The sequence below is a fragment of the Aythya fuligula genome, chromosome 12 (assembly GCF_009819795.1).
Source record: "Aythya fuligula isolate bAytFul2 chromosome 12, bAytFul2.pri, whole genome shotgun sequence".
Lineage (NCBI taxonomy): Eukaryota > Metazoa > Chordata > Aves > Anseriformes > Anatidae > Aythya > Aythya fuligula.
This window is the reverse complement of record NC_045570.1, coordinates 5532738-5553013: the sequence shown is the minus strand read 5'-3', so window position 1 is coordinate 5553013 and position 20276 is coordinate 5532738. Positions and strand designations below refer to the sequence as shown.

The window sequence follows — 20276 nt, the reverse complement described above, 5'->3', positions numbered from 1 at the left end:
CACTCAGGTAAGGAATTAACAGTAATCTAGGCCTTATTTTGGATACATAATGGAGTTTACTTACATGGTTAGGCTGCTTATTTCTATTTATAAAGAGGACATCAACTCCTTCCACATTCTTTCTTCTTCCCCTTCTCTTTTTGACTGCAGGCTGACTGTCGACTATCACTCCGTTGGCGCTGGCTGTTATGTGACTGGAAGTACCTAATGAAATTACACAGCAAAATTCATGTCGATGCTTAAATTGTTCATAAGAAGAAACACTTCAATTTTATTTCCTTTTTTTCTTTTAATTCTGAAGTTGTGCTAGTGCAGATAATTTCTACATGTAATATATTTAGCAGAAAATGAAAGCTAAGGATGGTATTTTCAAAGGAGATGTTTTCATATGCATAAGCATGCAATCAATTACAGCCATTTGATCAGAATCTGGCCTAATGCAAGCACCCAATTCTAATACTACAAATATTTTAATCCAAATTTTAACTGCTAAATTCAAATGCTTTTTAAATTAGCCACATACACTTACTGTTATGAAAATAAGCTATGAGGTTTTGGCTGTAAGCCACAAACCTTCTTCTAGACTATTGTCTTCCACTGTTTCATTACATGAGACACAGGCAAGAATATGAAGAGTGCAAAGACAACACAGGCATAAGTCTAGAATTCTTCATCTTTACTTCCAAACTAGTTGTAATAAGCTGTAATTTGAACTCATTATTTACAGTGGAGACTGATGAGCTTTATAATTACTACGATCTTCTTGTGGGGGTGTTTAAAATGCAAGATGGCATCCTTCTAATAAATGAATTTTACAATTAACTGACACTGTGAGAGTACTCGCAGTCTGATATCCTAACTCAGGTGCCCAGATTCCCTAACACACTGCACAGAATTCCCCTAAATAGCAGTTTAGAGCAAAAAACACTGCCAACATCTCTCTCCACTGCCTATATACATGGAGTTTAACAGAAGAACATGGAAGAAAAGATTTATTACTAATCCTCATGTCCTCCGACATTTAGGAATTCACAGTATATACCCGATTCAGGAAGTGATTTGGGGAAGTTGACGAGGCTGGTTTCTGAAGCGTTCTGGAGTTCACGTAGCCGAGCCAGGTATTGCTGCTGTCCCAATGCACCTTCCTCGCTTTCAAATGGCCTTTTCTGAGACAGTCCCTGCTTCTGAAAAGTCAATTTCAAACCACCTTCCTGTTAAATAAATCCCAGGGTTAGAAGAGTCTCTTCTGAAGCAGAACGACTACTTCATAATCAGGATTTTTGTTGTATGAGTTTCAGTTTGTATGAGAATACAAACGGTTACTCCAGAGGAGTTAATGAAGAACAAAAAACTTACATTAGACCTTAAAACTAGTCTTGATTCTCCTCCATGTAAAGGAAACTGACTGGAAATTTTGTGGAATTGCCTCTAAGAATATAGATTATATAACATCTTCATATAACATCCTAATTGAAAAATCTAGACACTAAACAGCTGCCTACCTGATAATATCCTAAACAAGTAACAAATCCAATTGCAAGAAAAAAGTTTTGTATATTTTTTACATGCTACCAACAGGTCACAAAATATAGATAAGAAAAACGTTTGAAGCTTCTAGCCTACATTCTAGCTTGAAAACATGCCTGTAATTCTCTAAAAGGCCATGAAAAAAAAACTAGTTGCTGAATAGGATATGCTGAAATGTTCAAAAAAGCCAAACAGAAATACTGTTTATTAAATCCGTTTTTTAAGGAAATGCGTAAAACAGGCTGTCTGAAGAAGCAATATAACAGCAAAATTTCAACTCAAAGAGCGAAATAGTGGTGATTCCCCTCCAGAGTTTTATGAAAACTAAAACCAACAATGAAAAAAACCCAAAAACCTCAGAAGAAGCAGACCCAAATACCCACAAACAAGTGTGTGAAGGAAGTGAGAATAAGAGCAGGCAGCCACTTGCAGGTAAAGCATGCCGCACACCGCAATCGCAATCAGGTCCTAGGGCAATAAAAATAAACATACGTCATTGATTTTCACTGTAAACTCCTTTTCTCGTACATGCTTCTTCACCTTTGACATCTGTGGTGACTGATCATATTCTTCTTTAACACCTGCAAGAGGGGGTGTTGGTGCACTGGGCTCACTGTAATCTGCAGCTGCACCCGGACTATCCAGAAGCTTGGTTGTGTAGAAAGATGCCACCGTATTGCTGTCATAGTTCCTTCTTGCTGAAGGCCATTTACCTTTCAACACTGTTTGACAAATACTATCGAGCCGGTTAATCATAACTCGATCCTAAAAACCAGAGAAAGTATTTTTGTAAGTGTAATGCTTAGTAACACTGCATACATTACATTTATGTAGTATGCAACAAACTGCTCTGCGAACTTCCTAACTATGAACCAAATCACATGGATCTTCTCTCTGACTATTGAAAAACAGCAAAAAAGCACATAACTCTCAAATGCAAAAAATATATTGTGGAAGACCGAAAAGCAAACAATCAACCACAGAATTTAAATTAGTTATGTCAGTCATAGGAATTTGGACACAACTAAAAAGCTTGAAACTATCCAGAACTTATTTCAAATAAGATGAATTTGCAGTCCATTAGTACAATTATCTTTCCACATATACTGGACTGTTTCAACATACAGAGTCACACAGTAAAAATTCTAACACGAGAGCTGTATTAGATCACTGCCTCACCCAGTCTATACTTCAGCACAACTTCAGGATTTTACTAGGATTTTACAATGTAGCGGGAGGTGTCTGATATCCCCAAATAAAATAGTTTCTAACATGTAGCATAAATGATTTCTTGCTCTACTTTTGACATACTTTTGAACTACTCTAAGGAATACAATCACTGACTTAAAATTCAAATACCTGATCATTTATCTCATCTACATCCAACATATGCTTTCTTTCACATTCTGCTTCCCAAGTGAATGTTTTCTCATGTACAGATACAGCTCTACAACTGATGCGTAAACTGCTTAACTGCAGTTTTACTATAATTTACCCTGAAGTCAATTGTTTTCCCCCCCCCCCCAAGATCTTCTGTGATGTGTTGTTAGCATATTTAATTGAATACTAATGTATGTCACAGCCCACCTTCCTGTTTAACCTTGATTTTCAAAGTAGTACGATAAACTTGCCTTTGGCCAATAGGATGCTGCCAACATGTAGCCACCTTGTAGGAGGTAACTGGAATTTGGTGTCCCATTGTTCAGCTGGAAACTGTCTTGCGTCTCATCTTGCGTTGTACTCAGAGAAGCTACACTTTCTTCATCATATGCTTTTATATGAGCGGTTCCTTCTGCTAAATAAAACCACTAATATCACTTGATGTTGTAAGTTAAAAAATAGGCTCACAGTAAGAGGCTCAGGTAAACAACACATAAAGCAACGTTCAAAGAAAGTCCAAACTCCAAATTACACTGAACAATTAATTTATTAATTTGCAAGTTTTTTCAGTGTGACTGATGACCCTTTTCTAGGCATGTAAGTTCCATATGTATATATATATGTGTGTGTGTGTGTGTGTGTGTGTGTATATATATATATATATATATATATTTCTGTTAACTTTTTGAGAGCTTAACATGCCAAATTTGAGATATTTGAAAATGGGCATGCTACATGGTAAGCTGATAGGAAGTCCTTTTTTACTTTAAAATTAGTACTTTGTTTTACAGGTAAACATATTAAAATACAGGATTAGATTGAAAAGAAAGGTGTCTATTACCAGAGTGTGGCAAATCTATTGGGATACTACTTTTAAAAGTAGTATGCCATTTCATTTACTATATGGAACATTGGATGTTCTAATTTACTCATTCATATTGAAAATGCACTTCTGCATAATTGTAATTTTATTTACTTACTTATTTTAAATCATTGATTTCCCCCCTCTCCCCCACCAGTCAGTGTGTCCCCTGACTTTCTTATATTTCTCTCTTCATCTTTATTTTACTTTTGCTTCCATCTCACAATAGAAGTTTCACTATGTTATAGGGAAACAGTCAAACTGGAAAAAAGGTGCTGCCTTACAAGGAAATACTACGTCAGCAAAACAAGCAGGATAATTCTACTGAACTCGTATCTGTCCTTAGCTATAGCTATGTATTCAGTGACTTGATATTATTTTACTCTCTCAAACTATGTTTCAAATATGGAAAGTACACCAAAGGTTCCGCCATACAATATATGATGCAAAAACTGGGCCTACAACTGAAAGCACAGATGAATTTCAAGAGAAGCTTTCCAGCATTTGCCAATCTCTTCAATACCAAGTTACAGTAAAATAGCCACAGAAAGAATTTAAGATTTTGCACATCTGAGGATGGCACAATTACTTGCATAAACAGACTGAGCTGGCAGAAAGCAAGGCTAATATTTTGACTTGCAGCACATGTTATGGTATCCACCATCTAGAACTGAAGATCGAAGTCATGTAACCTTTCTTTTCTCTCACTGCTTTTATTTTTTTCATACAGCTGTTTCCTTTGAACATGTCCTCCCACTGCTACAGGGAGCAGCATCTTAATTATTTTGCCTAAGAGGCATTTAACTTGCCCACTTTTCCCAGTATATTAACCCTAAGGGTTCTAGCTGTCATTTCCAAAGAACAACAGGATCTATCTGATTAAATATTTTCTTTTGAGGTATCAGGAGAATAGTCAGCTTATTTAGTCATGCTGTAATGCCACAGCTTAACTTCATTCTCTTCTCTTTTCTATTACCATTTATTATCACAGAGCAGAGAAATATTTCCACATTCTGAGTCTGAACAAGGCAAAAGTCGAGTCCAAGTCAGAGTATCTAAAAGTAAGGAATGTTTCAAATAATGATTGGTTGGCTTAGTGCACATTTCAAATCACTTCACTGATCAGAGGCTTTTGTTTTTACTTTGAACCTTCCAGAAGTGTCTCTACGGGTTCTTGGGTCCTATACTCTATAATCACTGCAGTTTTGAAGTATGTATTTAAGTGTTGGAAATTTTTTCAGCGCAAGTACACTGCTTGACCACCTCGAGCTTTCAAGAAAAAGCAGCTTACATCACAAACTTGTACACTTGTAGATTTCCTGAAAGAACAGTGAGGAAGCTACATATGCAGGAGAGCAAGGCTGAAAAAAAAAAAAAAAAAAAAAAAAAAAAAAAAAAAAAAGGCAAGCAAAACCAACTACCTCATCCAAAGCACTGATAAGAAGCAAAACAAAAAGCTCTCTTGAATTTTTTCTGACTCGCTTCAGATCAAGCAAAACTTTTCTGGGATTCAATAATCTTTTTTGGACATTCTTCCATTATGAATAAATTTGTTCAATTTAAAAATTGTATTTCAGAAATAAGACTAACAACATACCACGTTTTTGTGCCTCCTCTTCATCACTATCACTCTCTTCAGACGATGATGATGATGAGGACGATGAGGAGGATGATGAAGATGATGAGGATGAAGATGCTGAAGAACAAGATGAAGATGAAGAAGAACTAGAGCCTGATCGAGAGTGTGAACAAGATGAGGAAGACGAAGAGGATGACGAAGATGACCTGGAAGAACAGGATGATCTATCTGAGTCAGAGTCTGAGTCAGAGCTAGAGTCAGATCCTCTTTTGCTGACTCTCTGTTTTTTGGAAGCTGGGTTTGGAGTTAGAGGCTCTGTCCTTGCTGCCACCATGCGCCTGTCTGTTTCAGTCTTCACACTAGGTCTGTGGTCTGTATTTTGTACTGGTGTGCCGTTTTTTGGACTCAGAGGTTCAGATTTCATCATCGTCTGTGTCTCCTCTGTAGACATAGATTCCTCTCCAGAAGACTGAGCATCCTCTTTCAGATTTTCATTTTTCACTTTTGCATCCTCGAGAGCATTCACTTTAGCATCTGGCAATCTTGACTGCGGTGTAAGAGGAGAAGCAGCTAATGCCATCTGGTACTGATGCAAGAGCGGAGTAGAAGTCCTTGAGAGCGCCACTTTGTTCTGACTATAGTTCCTCTGGGCAGACATAAATGACAGTTCAGGATCACGAAGGATATGATAATCTGTCCTGCTAACTCCATGTTTAGCAGCTCCAATAAGCAAATCCCTGTCGTGAGTCCCACACTCCCACCAGACAGGTAAGTCTGGGTTTGGCTGACATAGCTTTAGTCGCTCAAACAGCTGGGGGTGTCTAAGGGCCTGTTCTCGCACCTTCCTTAGGAGCTCGATGCGATACAAAGTCCGGGAAGCACGCTCCTCTGTAATCGGTTGGATAAAAATGTTCGGGTCTACGAGTTCTGTTTTAAAACAAAACAAAAAGATGAGAATCTGGCCAAAAAAAAAAAAAAGAAAAAGAAAAAAGTGCAAAAAACAACCACTGCAAAGCAATACTAGAAGTAGATGGCTTCAATCAGTTATGTTCCCCCATTACAAGCTTATAATTTTACGCTTCACTTAAGATCTTTACTTATTTTCTTTACCCCCATTTTTATTTCAGAATACATGAACAAAGAAGGCAATAATCAAGAAAAACACTTTAAATAAAAAGTAAAGAGAAAACTAAAGATAAAAATATATACACCCACCTTCTTTTGAGGGGAGACGACAGACCCTCCTGCACATTGACATAAAAGCATACAGGTACTTTTCTAAGCTCTCATCAGTTTTCTTATGTAGCCTAGCCATTGCTCTAAATTTGGTCCAATCAAATCGTCCCCGTTCCGGATCAAATACCACTCCAAATGTGGACACAACTCTGTAGAAATCAGCTTCTTCTCTTCTTGTCCACCTTCATGACCAAACAAACAAAAAAAAAAACAAACAAAAAAACACTTTAATTTTCTTCACTATATCATGTGGCTAGCAATTACTTCTCTCTAAATATATTTTAAATAAGTATGCATAAACATTTGCATTTCTATAATGCATATACCTTTGCTGTCTTTCTATCTTAGCAGCCATCTTTGGGTTTAGAGCAGCTTCTTCGTATGGAGGCTGCATCATACTAGTTTGTATTGGGAATGCTGGCTGGATCTGCTGGGCCTGCCTATTTTTACTGGTTCGTTGATAAGCTGTTATTAGGCGTCGAAGACGTGTTGTTAAGGCAGACTGGGTGGGCCAATAGATTTTGTCTCCTTCCATCATTTGTCCATCTATATTAAGACAAAATCACAGAAAAAATAAATAAATTAATCGTTGCTCGTCTCCATGGGTCTACACAAGGCAATGTCAACAAGTTTTAGTTAAGTCAGGGGAATTAAGCAACCAAAAATAAGGTGCAGATTTCAAGTTCTATCTATTTACCTCCATCTGCTATTACCAAATCACCCGGAGATGAAACATCGTCCTGTAGAAAAACAAAAGTGAAACAAAATAAATGTATCCTTCTCCAAGGATTTAGGTAAAATGCACTTCTTGTAGACAATTTACAAATAATGACAAAGAACAAGAGTAACGTGAGTTTTGGACAGGCAGCTAACAAGGCACACAACACAATTACACAGTAAATTGCTCCTGTTCCCCACCCCCTACTGCAGAGAAACAGGGAGTAAGGTCTATCAATTTTGAAAAACACAGAAAAATGTCATTATTTGCTCAAGAAAAAGATGGAAACACATTATAACATTTAACACATTTTAAGTGTGTTAAAAATGGCTATTAATAGATGCCTGTTATACCTCTATGTCATCTTTAAACAATGCTGGTGCTGGTTTATATTCCGGATCTTCTACGTCCCTGTTAAAGTTTTAACACAAAACACATTTTAACAATATTTAGGAAGACCTTACACTCTTTCAAATCAAGCAAAACCCATTTCAATTTAGTTACATACACTGTGTTTAATTTTATATTTGAAACAAGGAAAATATTTCATAACAACTTTTGCTTGAATCCTGCCCCCCCTCCCATTTACTGTCTCACTCATATTCTTTATCAGCACAGTTGCTAATATCATTGATGAAGCAATGAGTAAAGAAGTTATCTCTTTCAGAAGTTATCCAGTAATACTCAAAGTGATCTACTGGTGTCACTGGTTAACTACACATGAAAACACATCAAGGTGGCCAACCTAAAATCAAATTAAATAGATCTGTGCTATTCAGCCTCTGAAGGCTTGTACACTTCAGCATTTATTATTTCTTAAGTAGCAGCACAATGCACAATCCCTTTAACATAAAGTTGATGCATTTCTCCCTTAAACGTGAAATCCCAGATAATTAAATTTTGTCACACTTCTAATTCTGCTCAAAGTATTGTTCTTCACAACAATGACATCAAACTAGCATAAAGCTAGTTAAGAGGAGAACAAAGTACAACACACACAAATTGAGTCTTGTTTACTTTAAGTCCTTAAAACATTCATGCTCCATTTGAAGCACTCCTACCCATCAATATAATCATTTGCTCTCTGCTCAGCAGCAACCGCTTTATCATCTGGCTTGCCAACCCTTTCCAAGAAGCACAGTGCTGGGTCTGCTCTGATAGTGTTGTATTTTTCATAACCTATAAAAAAGTGGCACAGAGTCATCTTTTAAAGTAAACTATAAAAGAAAAGATGGTAGAAGTTGATATTGAGGGATGGGGAAGTACATATGCAGTCATTCATATTACTCACCATGTTTAAAAACTCCAATTAGAAGGGATTTATCTGCATCTGCATCCCACCACTCAGCAGGAACTTCTGAGTGATCTGGCTCAGGGACCCAAACATCAATTTCACTAAGGAGAATCACCAACAGCATCGACATCAGTAATATTCAGAGGCAGAAGTACATTTTAAATTTGGAATTTGTACGTTATGGAAGGTTTTCAAACTCCTCTCTTCAAAGACCCATGTACCATATTCCACGTCCAACAAAACAATTCAGAGATTATTTTGAAGGTTGTAAAGATTCTTTGGATATAAACTTTTTTTTTTAAAAGCACTTTGGTAATTAAAAGCAAGTAACAGTTAACTAATGTAGGACTATGCTACTAAGAGGTACATAAGCTACGCAATACAGTATTAAACAGCAATACAAGACAGATAGCTTGGTATTTTGTATTTGGCAGAGACCAGTAACAGGGAAAGAATACAAAAACAGAAGGAGAATACAATATTCTCTTTGAATTCTGCCAATTTCTAGCAGGTTTGTGTTTACCAACCTTAGTAAAACCAAATATTACCTGCTTTTGTGTTTAATAGCACGAGATGGACTACTCCATACATGTTTATAACAGCTTTCTGAACCCAACTCAAAGTTCCTATTTACTGCAAATTCTTGCAGCCATGAGCTCAAGGATTCTCACACAGAAATTCCTCCATAAGAAAATTAATGGAACTTGCAGCACTTAACTAAAGTGTGCATAAAGAAGCAAGGAAAACCTGCCAATTAGAATGTCAAACATATTTCATCTTTCACTTACTTTCTCATTCTATTTGTTTTTAATAATTTCATATAGCTAGATTCCTAAATAGGAATCAAGACTTCCTGTGTCAAGTAAATACAAAGTGTTTTGTTAACGTGGCAAATAAAAACATGTTTTCCTCACAACCTAAAAATAGAAATATTTGCTTGCAACATCTTTTATTTGGGTTTAAGACTTCCGAATTTTCATTTAATAGATTTACATCTAAGATAAACAGGCAAAAACCCTCTGTATAGTTCACCTGGCATCAATTCCTTCGAACACCTTTTGGAATTCATTACCAATGACTTCTTGTTTTAGGTAATACAGCATTCTTACTCGAAGCAAGACCCTAAAGAAAAAAAAGGTTAGATATATTAGTACTTTAAAAGCTTTCATTATTTTGTGTGACATCAGAAGGTTTACAAGCCGTTTTCCTAAAACATACTTCCTTCAGTTATGAGAGGAGATAACCTCCAATTCAAGTCACGCTGCACTTTTTTATTGCTACTGTTTCATTGCAAAATACCTTTCAAATCCTAGAGAAAGACCAGAGCCAGCAGAATACTCACTTGCTTTATAAATTACTGCTAAGAGCAAATTTCTATTTCCCTCTTCCTACGTGGAAGATTCCCTTAAAAAGATTCCAACAGGCTGACAATAAACATCTTTCACATCCCTTTTCATTCCTCCTCACTTCAAATTTAGTTCATGACCTCAATGGTCCATGCTTTATCTCAATTTTTGTCTATAGTTGCCTGAAGTTTTCAAGCAGAGTATGACAAGCTTTGTTATAAAGAAATGCTTTATCTAAAATAACCTTGTTTATCGTTGTGAATAAGCTTTCAACAAGCAAGCCAGCTCAGATTCTCAGAAGCCTAGAAACAATACCAGGTTAGGAAAAAAAAAAAAAAAAAGATTTAGGAGCAACAACTTCAGCACTTTCAATTTCTTTGCTAAGTGCTCTCAAGTTCCTTAGTCTTTGGCTGCTACAAGGCTCCAAAAACATGCTAGCAAGATTCTCTCTCTCTCAGGCCCCCAGCTTTGCAATGTACGAACATACAGTTTATTTAAAAAGGATAATAAGGTTATTTTTAATACAAAATATTCATTTCGCCTCATAGTATAATACAGCCCATTTGTCCTAATCAAACACACACCATGAAAACTTGTTTTTTCATAGCAACACACCAAGTACTTCCAAGTCTAAGACAACAAGGAATTAGAAGAAAAAAAATCTTTACATTAGAAGCAAAAAATATTCACACTCAACTACTGCTTACTTGTTGCAGTGGTGTTTTATGTGCTTTTTGTATCCTTCATCTTGCAACAGATGTTCTGGATTGTATTTTCGAAGCCATTCTGCTTTGTGTATGTCAAAAGTGCTAGCCTGGGTCTTCACCTTTTTTCCTTTTCTTCCTCTAGGCACAGGGGCTGATAGGCCTATATAATTTAAAATAATACAATAACAGCAACAGGTAGGTACAGAACCTGTGATATTTATAGCTACCAAATCCTATACCAGTATTGTGACCTACTAGAAAATACACCAGCCTTCCAGCTTGTGAATACAAGTTTTGTTTTGTTTGGTCTGTTAGAGCATCTCTGAACTACATTTCACAAGCTAGGGACAAAGCAGGAGATGGAGACAGAGACAAGAGCATGTTGTCACCTATATTGAAACAAAATAGGTTCTTACGAACCAAAATGAAAAAAAGCTTTAATACAGTATACCAACCCATTTGGTTAAGCAATCAAAAAACAAAGTGAAGCAGAAATGACACTTTTTCCATCAGTTGAATTAAATGGAGCTTACTCCAGATACCTATTTCAAGTAGCGTGCTTTCAGAATTTTTAGCTGCTTTTATCCCATTGTCACTGGCATGCATATGTGAAGCTTTTTAACCACAAAACCACTTTGGTCCTTACCAAGGTGATTCTGCAGCTCTCGTGTTTGCCCATCTTCTGTTGGGGTAATGAGATCCCATATAAAACTTTTTATTTTCTCATCCCCTCTGTAGTGAACAAGACAGTAGGCTAAGAGAGCTCGGCAAATTATCTCCACATCCTGCTCATTTAGCTGTCTCTTGAAGCGACCGTGTGACAAAATCTCTCTCCAGCGACCCCACCTAGTCCAAAGAGAATCACAGGTTAGCATGTAAAAGTGAAACACTGCAGCAGGTTTATTTTATAAAAAGAAATACTAAAAATTTTAGAGAAATTCTATTTTTTCCTTCCATTTAAATTACTGAGTGGAAATATGAAAGTAACATTTCCAACAAGACTACCCGTTTAAAATGGTTTTAAACAAAAACTACATGTTTAGAAAAAAAAAGATCATTTTAGGCACAAAGCTCACTGGAACTCAATGATAACATGCAGTCATTTATCTTTTCAGGTGGATGAAAAGAACACCTAAGACTTTATTTATAAAATCACAACATCTGATATAAGAATGCTTAAAATGACTGGTTAGATTTTCAGTTCCTATTCAAACCTCACGGAAGTGCAAGATGTTCTGCAATCACGAACAAGACAGTTACCAATCCGTTCATTAGCTTATTTTAGAAATCTATGTATACAGTTTTAAGCCTGCCTGCAGTCCTTACAGTAATTTTTTTTTTTTTTTTTTTTTTTTTTTTTTACAGAGACTACTTGAGTGCCCATATAAGATATGCCTGCCCTTCCCTGAAGAAAGCTTTTTACCTGTTTTCTTTAATATGTCTTCAACTGCAAATTGTCAGAAGGATTTATACAGGGCACATGATTATATCAAATTTATTCATAAAATAAATTCAAATTTTAAATAAAATCTCTCTATAGACACACCAGGTTATTGCAAGTTTAATCTAAAACTTGTATGTAGTTCATTTTAGCAGAACAAACAACAAAGAGGGTAGCAATTAAAACAATAAAAGCATAATAAAGATTTAAATGAGCTCCTTTAAATGTAGGGGGGAGGGAAAAAGGCAAAAATGCTATGAATGCCATCAGTACATGCTTATTCGATATTGCAATACGTATAAATATGTACACATATTGCAATACTGCAATATGTATAAATATTGCCATTTACGTTCCCATACCCAAAAGCCCCCAAAAGACCAAGGTGAATCTTAGTCTTGCTACAAAAGCAAACACCTAAAATTACAGTTGTGTGATTAGGTATATTTTACTATTCCTTAGAATTTCTGCAAAAAGTAATTCATCTTAAAATGCTTAGGATCACATCCAATGGATACGTTAAGGAAGCCATATATACAGTGTCTATGCACTATAAAAATACCTGTTTATTAACTGGTCAGGATCTGTACTTCAACAATGTAAGTTTCCCCATAAATACAATTTAGTACATGGAAAAACAATTGCTTTTTTCCCCCCTCTTTTCTCTCTTTATTTGTTTAAATTTAATTTTATTTTTTTCCTAGAACAAAGAAGGATGTACACCATACCCATAGACCAGTAGGTTTTTTTCCACCCGAAAGCACTCTGTTCTTCCATATCCATTGGAACGGTCACACGGCCTGCGGAGTTTCGGTTTATCCTCACCCTCGCTTTCCACTTCAGACAATTCAGCCAGCTCATCTTTTGTAGCACTGAAGGGCCTTGTTTGTTTTCTAATTCTTGGGGTATCAATAACCAGGCTGTTCTGCAAAATTTCCAGCAAACCATATCAGAAAAAGTTGGAAAATTTTCTGTAAATAGCTTGCTTTAGTTCAAAAAGGAACAACCTCTGTCTAATGTCATTAATAGGTCTTTTGCAAAGACATCATGGAAAACACCTGTAAAGCATGTAAAAACATTTTGTAGTATTTAAGGCAACAAGAAAAAAAGGATTTCACGCAACGACGCCAGCACACTACTTAAAAGCCATATTGAACATTTCATCTGAGCTGAATACTTCCACAGACTATGTATGACGTAGCCTCTATCAGTAAAAAAGGGTTAATGAAACCTTTTTAGAGCTGACTTCATAGGAATGTCTTTGCATGTAAGTCACAACTTCCAGTATTGTAAAACCAGTAATTACAACTCTGTCTGCTGTTTTGCAGATTCCAGAACAGTTACAGCCAAAGAAACAAGGCAATCAGAACAATTACACACTTTCAATCTTTTCCAGGACTTCAACAAAAAATCAAAACCGCCCAAACCAAGGCCAAGTGCCGGTTCCTGCACCTGGGGCGCAATAACCCCAAGCAGAGCTACAGGCTGGGAGAGCAATGGTTGGAAAGCTGCCAGGCGGAGAAGGACCTGGGAGTATTGGTTGATAGGTGGCTGAATATGAGCCAGCAGTGTGCTCAGGTGGCCAAGAAGGCCAACAGCATCCTGGCTTGTATCAGGAACAGTGTGACCAGCAGGGCTAAGGAGGTGATCGTCCCCCTGTACTCAGCTCTGGTGAGGCCGCACCTCGAGTACTGTGTTCAGTTTTGGGCCCCTCGCTACAAGAAGGACATGGAGGTGCTTGAGCGGGTGCAGAGAAGGGCGACGAAGCTGGTGAGGGGCCTGGAGAACAAGTCCTACGAGGAGCGGCTGAGGGAGCTGGGCTTGTTCAGCCTGGAGAAGAGGAGGCTCAGGGGCGACCTTATTGCTCTCTATAGGTACCTCAAGGGAGGCTGTAGCGAGGTGGGGGTTGGCCTGTTCTCCCACGTGCCTGGTGACAGGACGAGGGGGAATGGGCTTAAGTTGAGCCAGGGGAGTTTTAGGTTAGATGTTAGGAAGAACTTCTTCACTGAAAGGGTTGTGAGGCACTGGAACAGGCTGCCCAGGGAAGTGGTGGAGTCACCATCCCTGGAAGTCTTTAAAAGACGTTTAGACGTAGAGCTTAGGGATATGGTTTAGTGGGGATTGTTAGCGTTACGTAGAGGTTGGACGCGATGATCTTGAGGTCTCTTCCAACCTAGAAATTCTGTGATTCTGTGAAACTCTTTTAGGACAACAGGGAAATAAGAAATACTAAAGCTATCTGCTGGTTGATTATCCACACAAAGTAACCATCACACAAACTCTGGTTCATAGATATATTAAACAAAGAAGCACCAAAAATTTATATTGCTTTCTCAGACTTCAACAGCAAGCACATACATGGAAAAAATGATACAATATGAGAGAAATACTTACTCGGCCACTGATGGCATCTATATCTATTTCTGCTTTTTTGGCCCATTTCTGCCAAAAGTTGGGATCATCTAGTGAAATATCAGTCCTGTTTCCAGATGCAACAAAGCTAGCCTGTAAATAAAATATAATTATATATCTTACCAACAGCATTCATGAGAAGTTTGTAGAGTTGAATGCATCAGTGCAACATAACTTTATTCGATCAAAATCTCCCGAGCAGCTGTTAAGCCTTTAGAAGTTACTAATGGTGCAAAGTAACTCAAAGTTCTCCTCCCCCTTCATTTTTTAAATTCATACCCATAATATATCAGAAAAATCTAATGAACTTTTATGCACCATCAGGGGAGAACCACATTAAGCAGCAAGATTATTCTGCTTTCGAGTCTGAATCTAAATTACTTGAATGGAAAAAAACAGAATCGTTTGAAGAGGCTTATCAGCATTTGGGGATTTCATCTCATGAAAAAGTACCCGGTTGAGGGAGATTTCAAAGGAGTACTTAAACTACCAACAATCAAAGCTTGAAAGCACAGAATAAGCTTAATTTCAGAAGGCCTTAAAAAAAACAACAATACACCACTTTTTGGGAAAAAAAAAAAAAGAAGTAAATAAAGTTTTCTAATGCTTGTGATGAAAAGACAGTCATGATCATGTTCCGTAACTGGTTACATATCGCTTCTTTAGAAAGCTTTTTTTTTTTTTTTTTTTTTTAACTTAACTCACAAATAAGCAAGATATAAGAGATCCTCAATAAATGTGCATTTCAAAATAGTACATACACATCAGCTTAAATAGTTTTCTGTTTAACATCTTTTTTAAATGTAACAATCGCATTACTGCATTACTGCATTAGTGAAGGACATGTGCTCCAAGCTTGATTATACTACCTGAGACTTTTTTTCTAAATTTATCTTAATTTATATTTGTTCAGGTTCATTTTTACAAGTTTGGAAGTTAAAGGATTCAAGTTTATTCTTCATTCTTCTTGTCCAATTTTCCAGCACAGGTTTTTGGATGCCACAAAATTACTGTTTTTCCTATACCCACCACAAATTAGAAACAGAGTTTGTTCTTTTTTTTTTTTTTTTTTTTTTTTTTTTTTTACAGTGTTACTCTTAAGGCCTTATATTCTTATTCTCCCCCCCCCCCCCTTATTCCTTTTATCTTTACTCCTAATATATATGTATTATTTGACTTTTCAAAACTCTTACCAAAAAAGATCAGATTCAAACTATAACCCATGTATAAATAGTTTTAGAGTAAGCCTAACTGTCTGTAATCTTATTAAAAAATTGTCTTATATTCATTTTCCCTTGCTCTTCATATATCTGAATATGAATTAATCTATAAACTGAAGTCTTTTAATATTCTTGGTTACTGCAGCCCATTATGTCCTTCAAGCCCCCTTTTCCAAAGCAGAACACACAACTTTCATCTTTGTTTTGTGTCTGGCATTTAGTCAAGGTGTATGTGTAAATTGGATTTTGCTACATGCACATGCTAATAATATAAATAAGATCTCAAAAAATGTACCTAACATACAAATGCACATACAAAAGTCATCTGCTTTTATCCAAGTATAAATTTTTATAACATTCAATTAAGTTTACAGGCCTATGCTGTTAAAGAAAAACTTGCTGCTTCTGTACCTTGGCAAATGTGGAGCCCCTTCCTTCTGATTCAATTGTGATAGTTTTAGTACGGCGCTGCAAAATTTGATCGATGTCTTCCTCACAGAATTTAGAGCCTTCATCTTCTTCATCCATTATGGCACCATATGCACCTCTTCGGAGCAAGTCTTCAATTTCTTTTTTCGAGAGTTGTTGGATCTGAGTAAATAAAATGGGTGTTAAAAAAAATAATAGAAAAGATCTCCAAAAGTAATTCTTTCTTTCTTTCTTTCCTTCTTTCTTTCCTTCTTTCTTTCCTTCTTTCTTTCCTTCTTTCTTTCCTTCTTTCTTTCCCTTTCCAGTCTTTCTACAACCTAACAGGGTCTTGTAACTTCTGAATTTAAAATCTTTATTATTGAAGATGGAGATAAATTTAGTTAACTGCTAAAGTAATTTGCGGTCTTTGCAGTACCCACTTATACATGCACCTGTCTCTAGTTTTGGCTAGTCTCAATACTGGGATGAATATAAGGTTTAAAAACCTACCCTTTAACGCTAGATGTAAATCTCACCTTATATTGAAGTAACACTTTATATTGATACAGGAAGATAAAAGGAAAACAAGAAAGAAAATTTCCCTTTGTTTAACTTTGACATTGTTTACCTTAAGAGGCACAAAATCAAGGAAGACTTACCAGAATGACTGCTACGTTATTACTGAAATAACTTGTAAATTATTTCAACTATTCTTATCTTACATCAGAAAACGTAGATTACAAAATCAAAAGGAAAATTATGTCAGGAAGCAAGTCTACATACACCACCAACACTGTTTTCTCTTCCGCTCATACTCTGTAAGACAGCCTTATCGAGTCCCAGTTTCAGGCTTGCTCGGTCAAACATCTCTCTTTCGTATGAGTTACGAGTTATCAGTCTGTAGACCTTCACTGCTTTGTTCTGACCAATCCTGTGACAACGGGCTTGAGCCTTTTGAATGAAGGGAGAACAGTAAGAATTTAGATCGATCTAGGAATAATGTAAGATTAAGAAAATATGAACTTAAATAGAAGTCATGTGCCTATAGTTTTTCCAAAATCAGAGTAATAAGAAAAATGCAGATGAATGTGCTACTGAATGGTATTTATCTCCCAGTAGCACTAGACAAAAAAGACATGCTAACCCCAAAGTTATCTGATCTCCAGATACAAACTCTAAAAAGTTGTAACTTGAGAATGTATTCAATTTCAGCATTCAATTCCTAAATTTGATTAGTTCACTGTTCCATTATATGAATTTGTTCATTTCTATATGTTAAGTTTAAATAGAACAGTTCTATTTCTGTAAACAGTTACTCAATATATGCAGAATCTAACCCCACTGCTGTCTCAGGTTTCATAGTGTCATCAATATCTTAAAGATTTATAAACTCGCTGACTTAGTTTTCTTGTATTGGGCATTTAATCAGTTTGAAAGAAAAAGTTAGAACCGAACCTGAACATTTAAATGTGATACATGTGAACAACAGAGACTGAACATTCTGAGAGACCAAGTTTAATTTAATTCTATCAACCAAGTTTAATGTCTTCCATCTCAATATTAAACAAATTTACCTGCAGATCATTTTGAGGATTCCAGTCAGAATCAAAAATTATACACGTATCTGCTGCAGTCAAATTGATGCCCAAACCACCAGCTCTGGTGCACAGAAGGAACACAAAGCGATCGGAATCTGGTTTGCTGAACCGGTCAATTGCAGCTTGCCTGAGGTTACCTCGTACTCGTCCATCAATTCGTTCATATAAATATCTGGAAATTGTCACACACACAGATCACTACAAAGTTTTTCATAGTTTAAATGGGGATTAGAACAAATCTGCCTGCATATTTATTCTTTACAGTGAATAAAAGGTCACAAACTTTGATTACCAGAAATCAGGACAGAGCACGGTAGTACTAATATACATCAGGAAGTCCTAACAGCAAATATTTTAAGAGATGCTCTTCGCCCATTACAGCAAGTACCTGACTATACATACCTGGAAACATACATGTACGTTATCACGGCATTTAGTTGCACTAAAAGACACCACAAACTCAAGGCTACTGGGGGCACCTAGAAGTTTTTCCCATCCTACTCTTGGATCTCAGCCTGTGGCCACAGAAACAGGCAGTGTACTTCTGTATTACACACCAACTTGTCTGAGCACAGGAAGGGTAACCAAGTAACCAGCACAAAGGAATACTTAGTGAGCTGGCATTCAGCAAACTGCACATCGATTCTGGCAAGACCAAGAGAAATAGAACAAAAAGGACTTCACAGCACCTCTCACTATCTTTTATCAAGGCATCAATGAATCTATGACTACTTAAACTAAAAGTGGCAAAATCAGAAGCCCAAAGTGTAATTCCCGCTTCCGTTACCTTTGATAATTACCAAGACCCCTGTAAAACTTTGGAAATGAAACAGACCCTCTCTGTCTTGCTTAAAAAGGGAGCAAATACTTCTAAACGTACATAGGGTAAGATGCCAAGTGTGTATCTAGTTAAAAAGCTTCACAACCATTTTTCTTTTAATCAGCCATAAAATGGGACAGCAGATAATCCACAGGACCACAGGCTATTTGGCAGGCAGCCATCTCCTACAGTCATGAATTCTGGTAAGTCTAATCACGTGTGCACTCTAACATTTCTAATCAAACAGCAGCATAAAGCGAGCTGCAGCTTCTGTGGATATCAGAAGATTGTACCTGTACCTATCATGCACCAATCTAAATCTTGCCAGATAGTTATAAAAAATGAATAGTTTCATACTGGATTGTAAGCGCCACTATGAAGTTACAATTAGTGTATTGAAGTGAACACACACAAAATACAAAATGTTAAGCTCAGTTCGAGTAACTACATTCATGAAACAAAAAGCACAGAATCGTGTAATTTATATACAATTAAGATAAAAAGAGATACTAGTAATCTACAAACAATTTCCAATATACGTTCCAGTATTGCACTGCATGAAGGCATGTCTATTCTTTTGTTAGATGTTAACACTGTATTACTGTGCAGTTTACTGACAGATACACATTTTAAAATAGTATTTAATTTCTAACAAATAACCAGAACATTTTTCATTTTTCAGGTTGATATAGCAGCTACTGGTTGTAGCTGAGTTTAAGGGCAGATTTTACATGCTAAGGCTTTATGTATAGTACTTAGTCATGTACATCTGTAAGTGCTTAGTTTCAGTGGAGTCGACAGTATAACCAAAGGGTGCTATTACACACGACAACACAAGGCCATCTAAGGAGCTGCATTATGTCTGGCAGTAAACAAACTGGCTTTCCGTTCTGCTGCAAAATTCAAAGCAGTACTAATTTAGGCAAGATAGGAAGCCCATTTTTCACATTAATAAAGAAATTAAACCTCCAGTTATTTCCTAGTTTGTAGTAAGGAATTGTGCTACCCATATCTGGTCCAAGTTCAGCATGATGTAAAGAACATATTATATGCTTCCTGGAGGCTGGATGGGCAGTGTTGAGCTTGAATTTGGTTGGTTTCCGATAAGTACCAACAGTGTGGATATATGTTAAAGAATGTTTAATAGAAAAAGCAACAAACTGAAGGTTTACTCAACCAGCTTCCGTTTCTCTGTGAATTTGTCCAGCTGTTGCTGAACCACAACAACGTCCAAAAATATGTCCACTGACATCAATATACTACAAAGACACAGCATGAAGTATCTTACCTTTTATGTATAAGGTAATCCTCCAAAATATCAAGGCATCGCACCATTTGAGAGAAGATAAGGACCTTGTGGCCTCCGGCTTTCATTTTTGGAAGAAGTTTATCAATAAGAACTAATTTCCCAGCAGACTGGATCATTGCTTGTAGATGGAAGTCAGGGGCACTTGGGCTGTAAGTTTCTTTAAACTCTCCAAGGATTTTCTCTTCAGCACCTATCAAAGAATAAATCTGTGTCTACCAGCATACCTACACAAATATCTCCATATACACAGAAGAATAAGTTACCAAAATCAATGCTTGTACTAATCAAAGTTCCCTGATTAGCCAAGGCTGGAGACAGAACAGAGTTCTGGATGGATCTCAAGTCTAACAAGATTTATTTCTATGTTCTTTGAAAAGAAGTCTTGTATTTTTAAGCAGAACACAGAAAAAAATATCTAA

At 36.6% G+C, this 20276-nt stretch overlaps 1 protein-coding gene across 12 annotated transcripts in view; it reads right to left on the bottom strand.

The window, feature by feature from the left end:
* Positions 1–20276, bottom strand: part of CHD9 (chromodomain helicase DNA binding protein 9) — an 85658-nt gene that overhangs the window by 8210 nt on the left and 57172 nt on the right. For 5 of the 12 annotated variants that reach the window (XM_032195926.1, XM_032195932.1, XM_032195934.1 and 2 more), the window contains 20 exons: positions 19837–20047; positions 17705–17900; positions 16914–17081; positions 16134–16313; positions 14485–14595; positions 12819–13015; positions 11296–11495; positions 10650–10809; positions 9629–9718; positions 8594–8697; positions 8364–8481; positions 7656–7713; positions 7282–7324; positions 6911–7130; positions 6564–6766; positions 5367–6275; positions 3159–3322; positions 2020–2292; positions 1043–1211; positions 65–204 (listed from right to left, as the gene is read on the bottom strand). In XM_032195926.1, coding sequence (XP_032051817.1) covers positions 65–204; positions 1043–1211; positions 2020–2292; positions 3159–3322; positions 5367–6275; positions 6564–6766; positions 6911–7130; positions 7282–7324; positions 7656–7713; positions 8364–8481; positions 8594–8697; positions 9629–9718; positions 10650–10809; positions 11296–11495; positions 12819–13015; positions 14485–14595; positions 16134–16313; positions 16914–17081; positions 17705–17900; positions 19837–20047 — 3914 coding nt within the window. The other 7 variants (XM_032195929.1, XM_032195933.1, XM_032195928.1 and 4 more) reach the window with 6 other exon arrangements.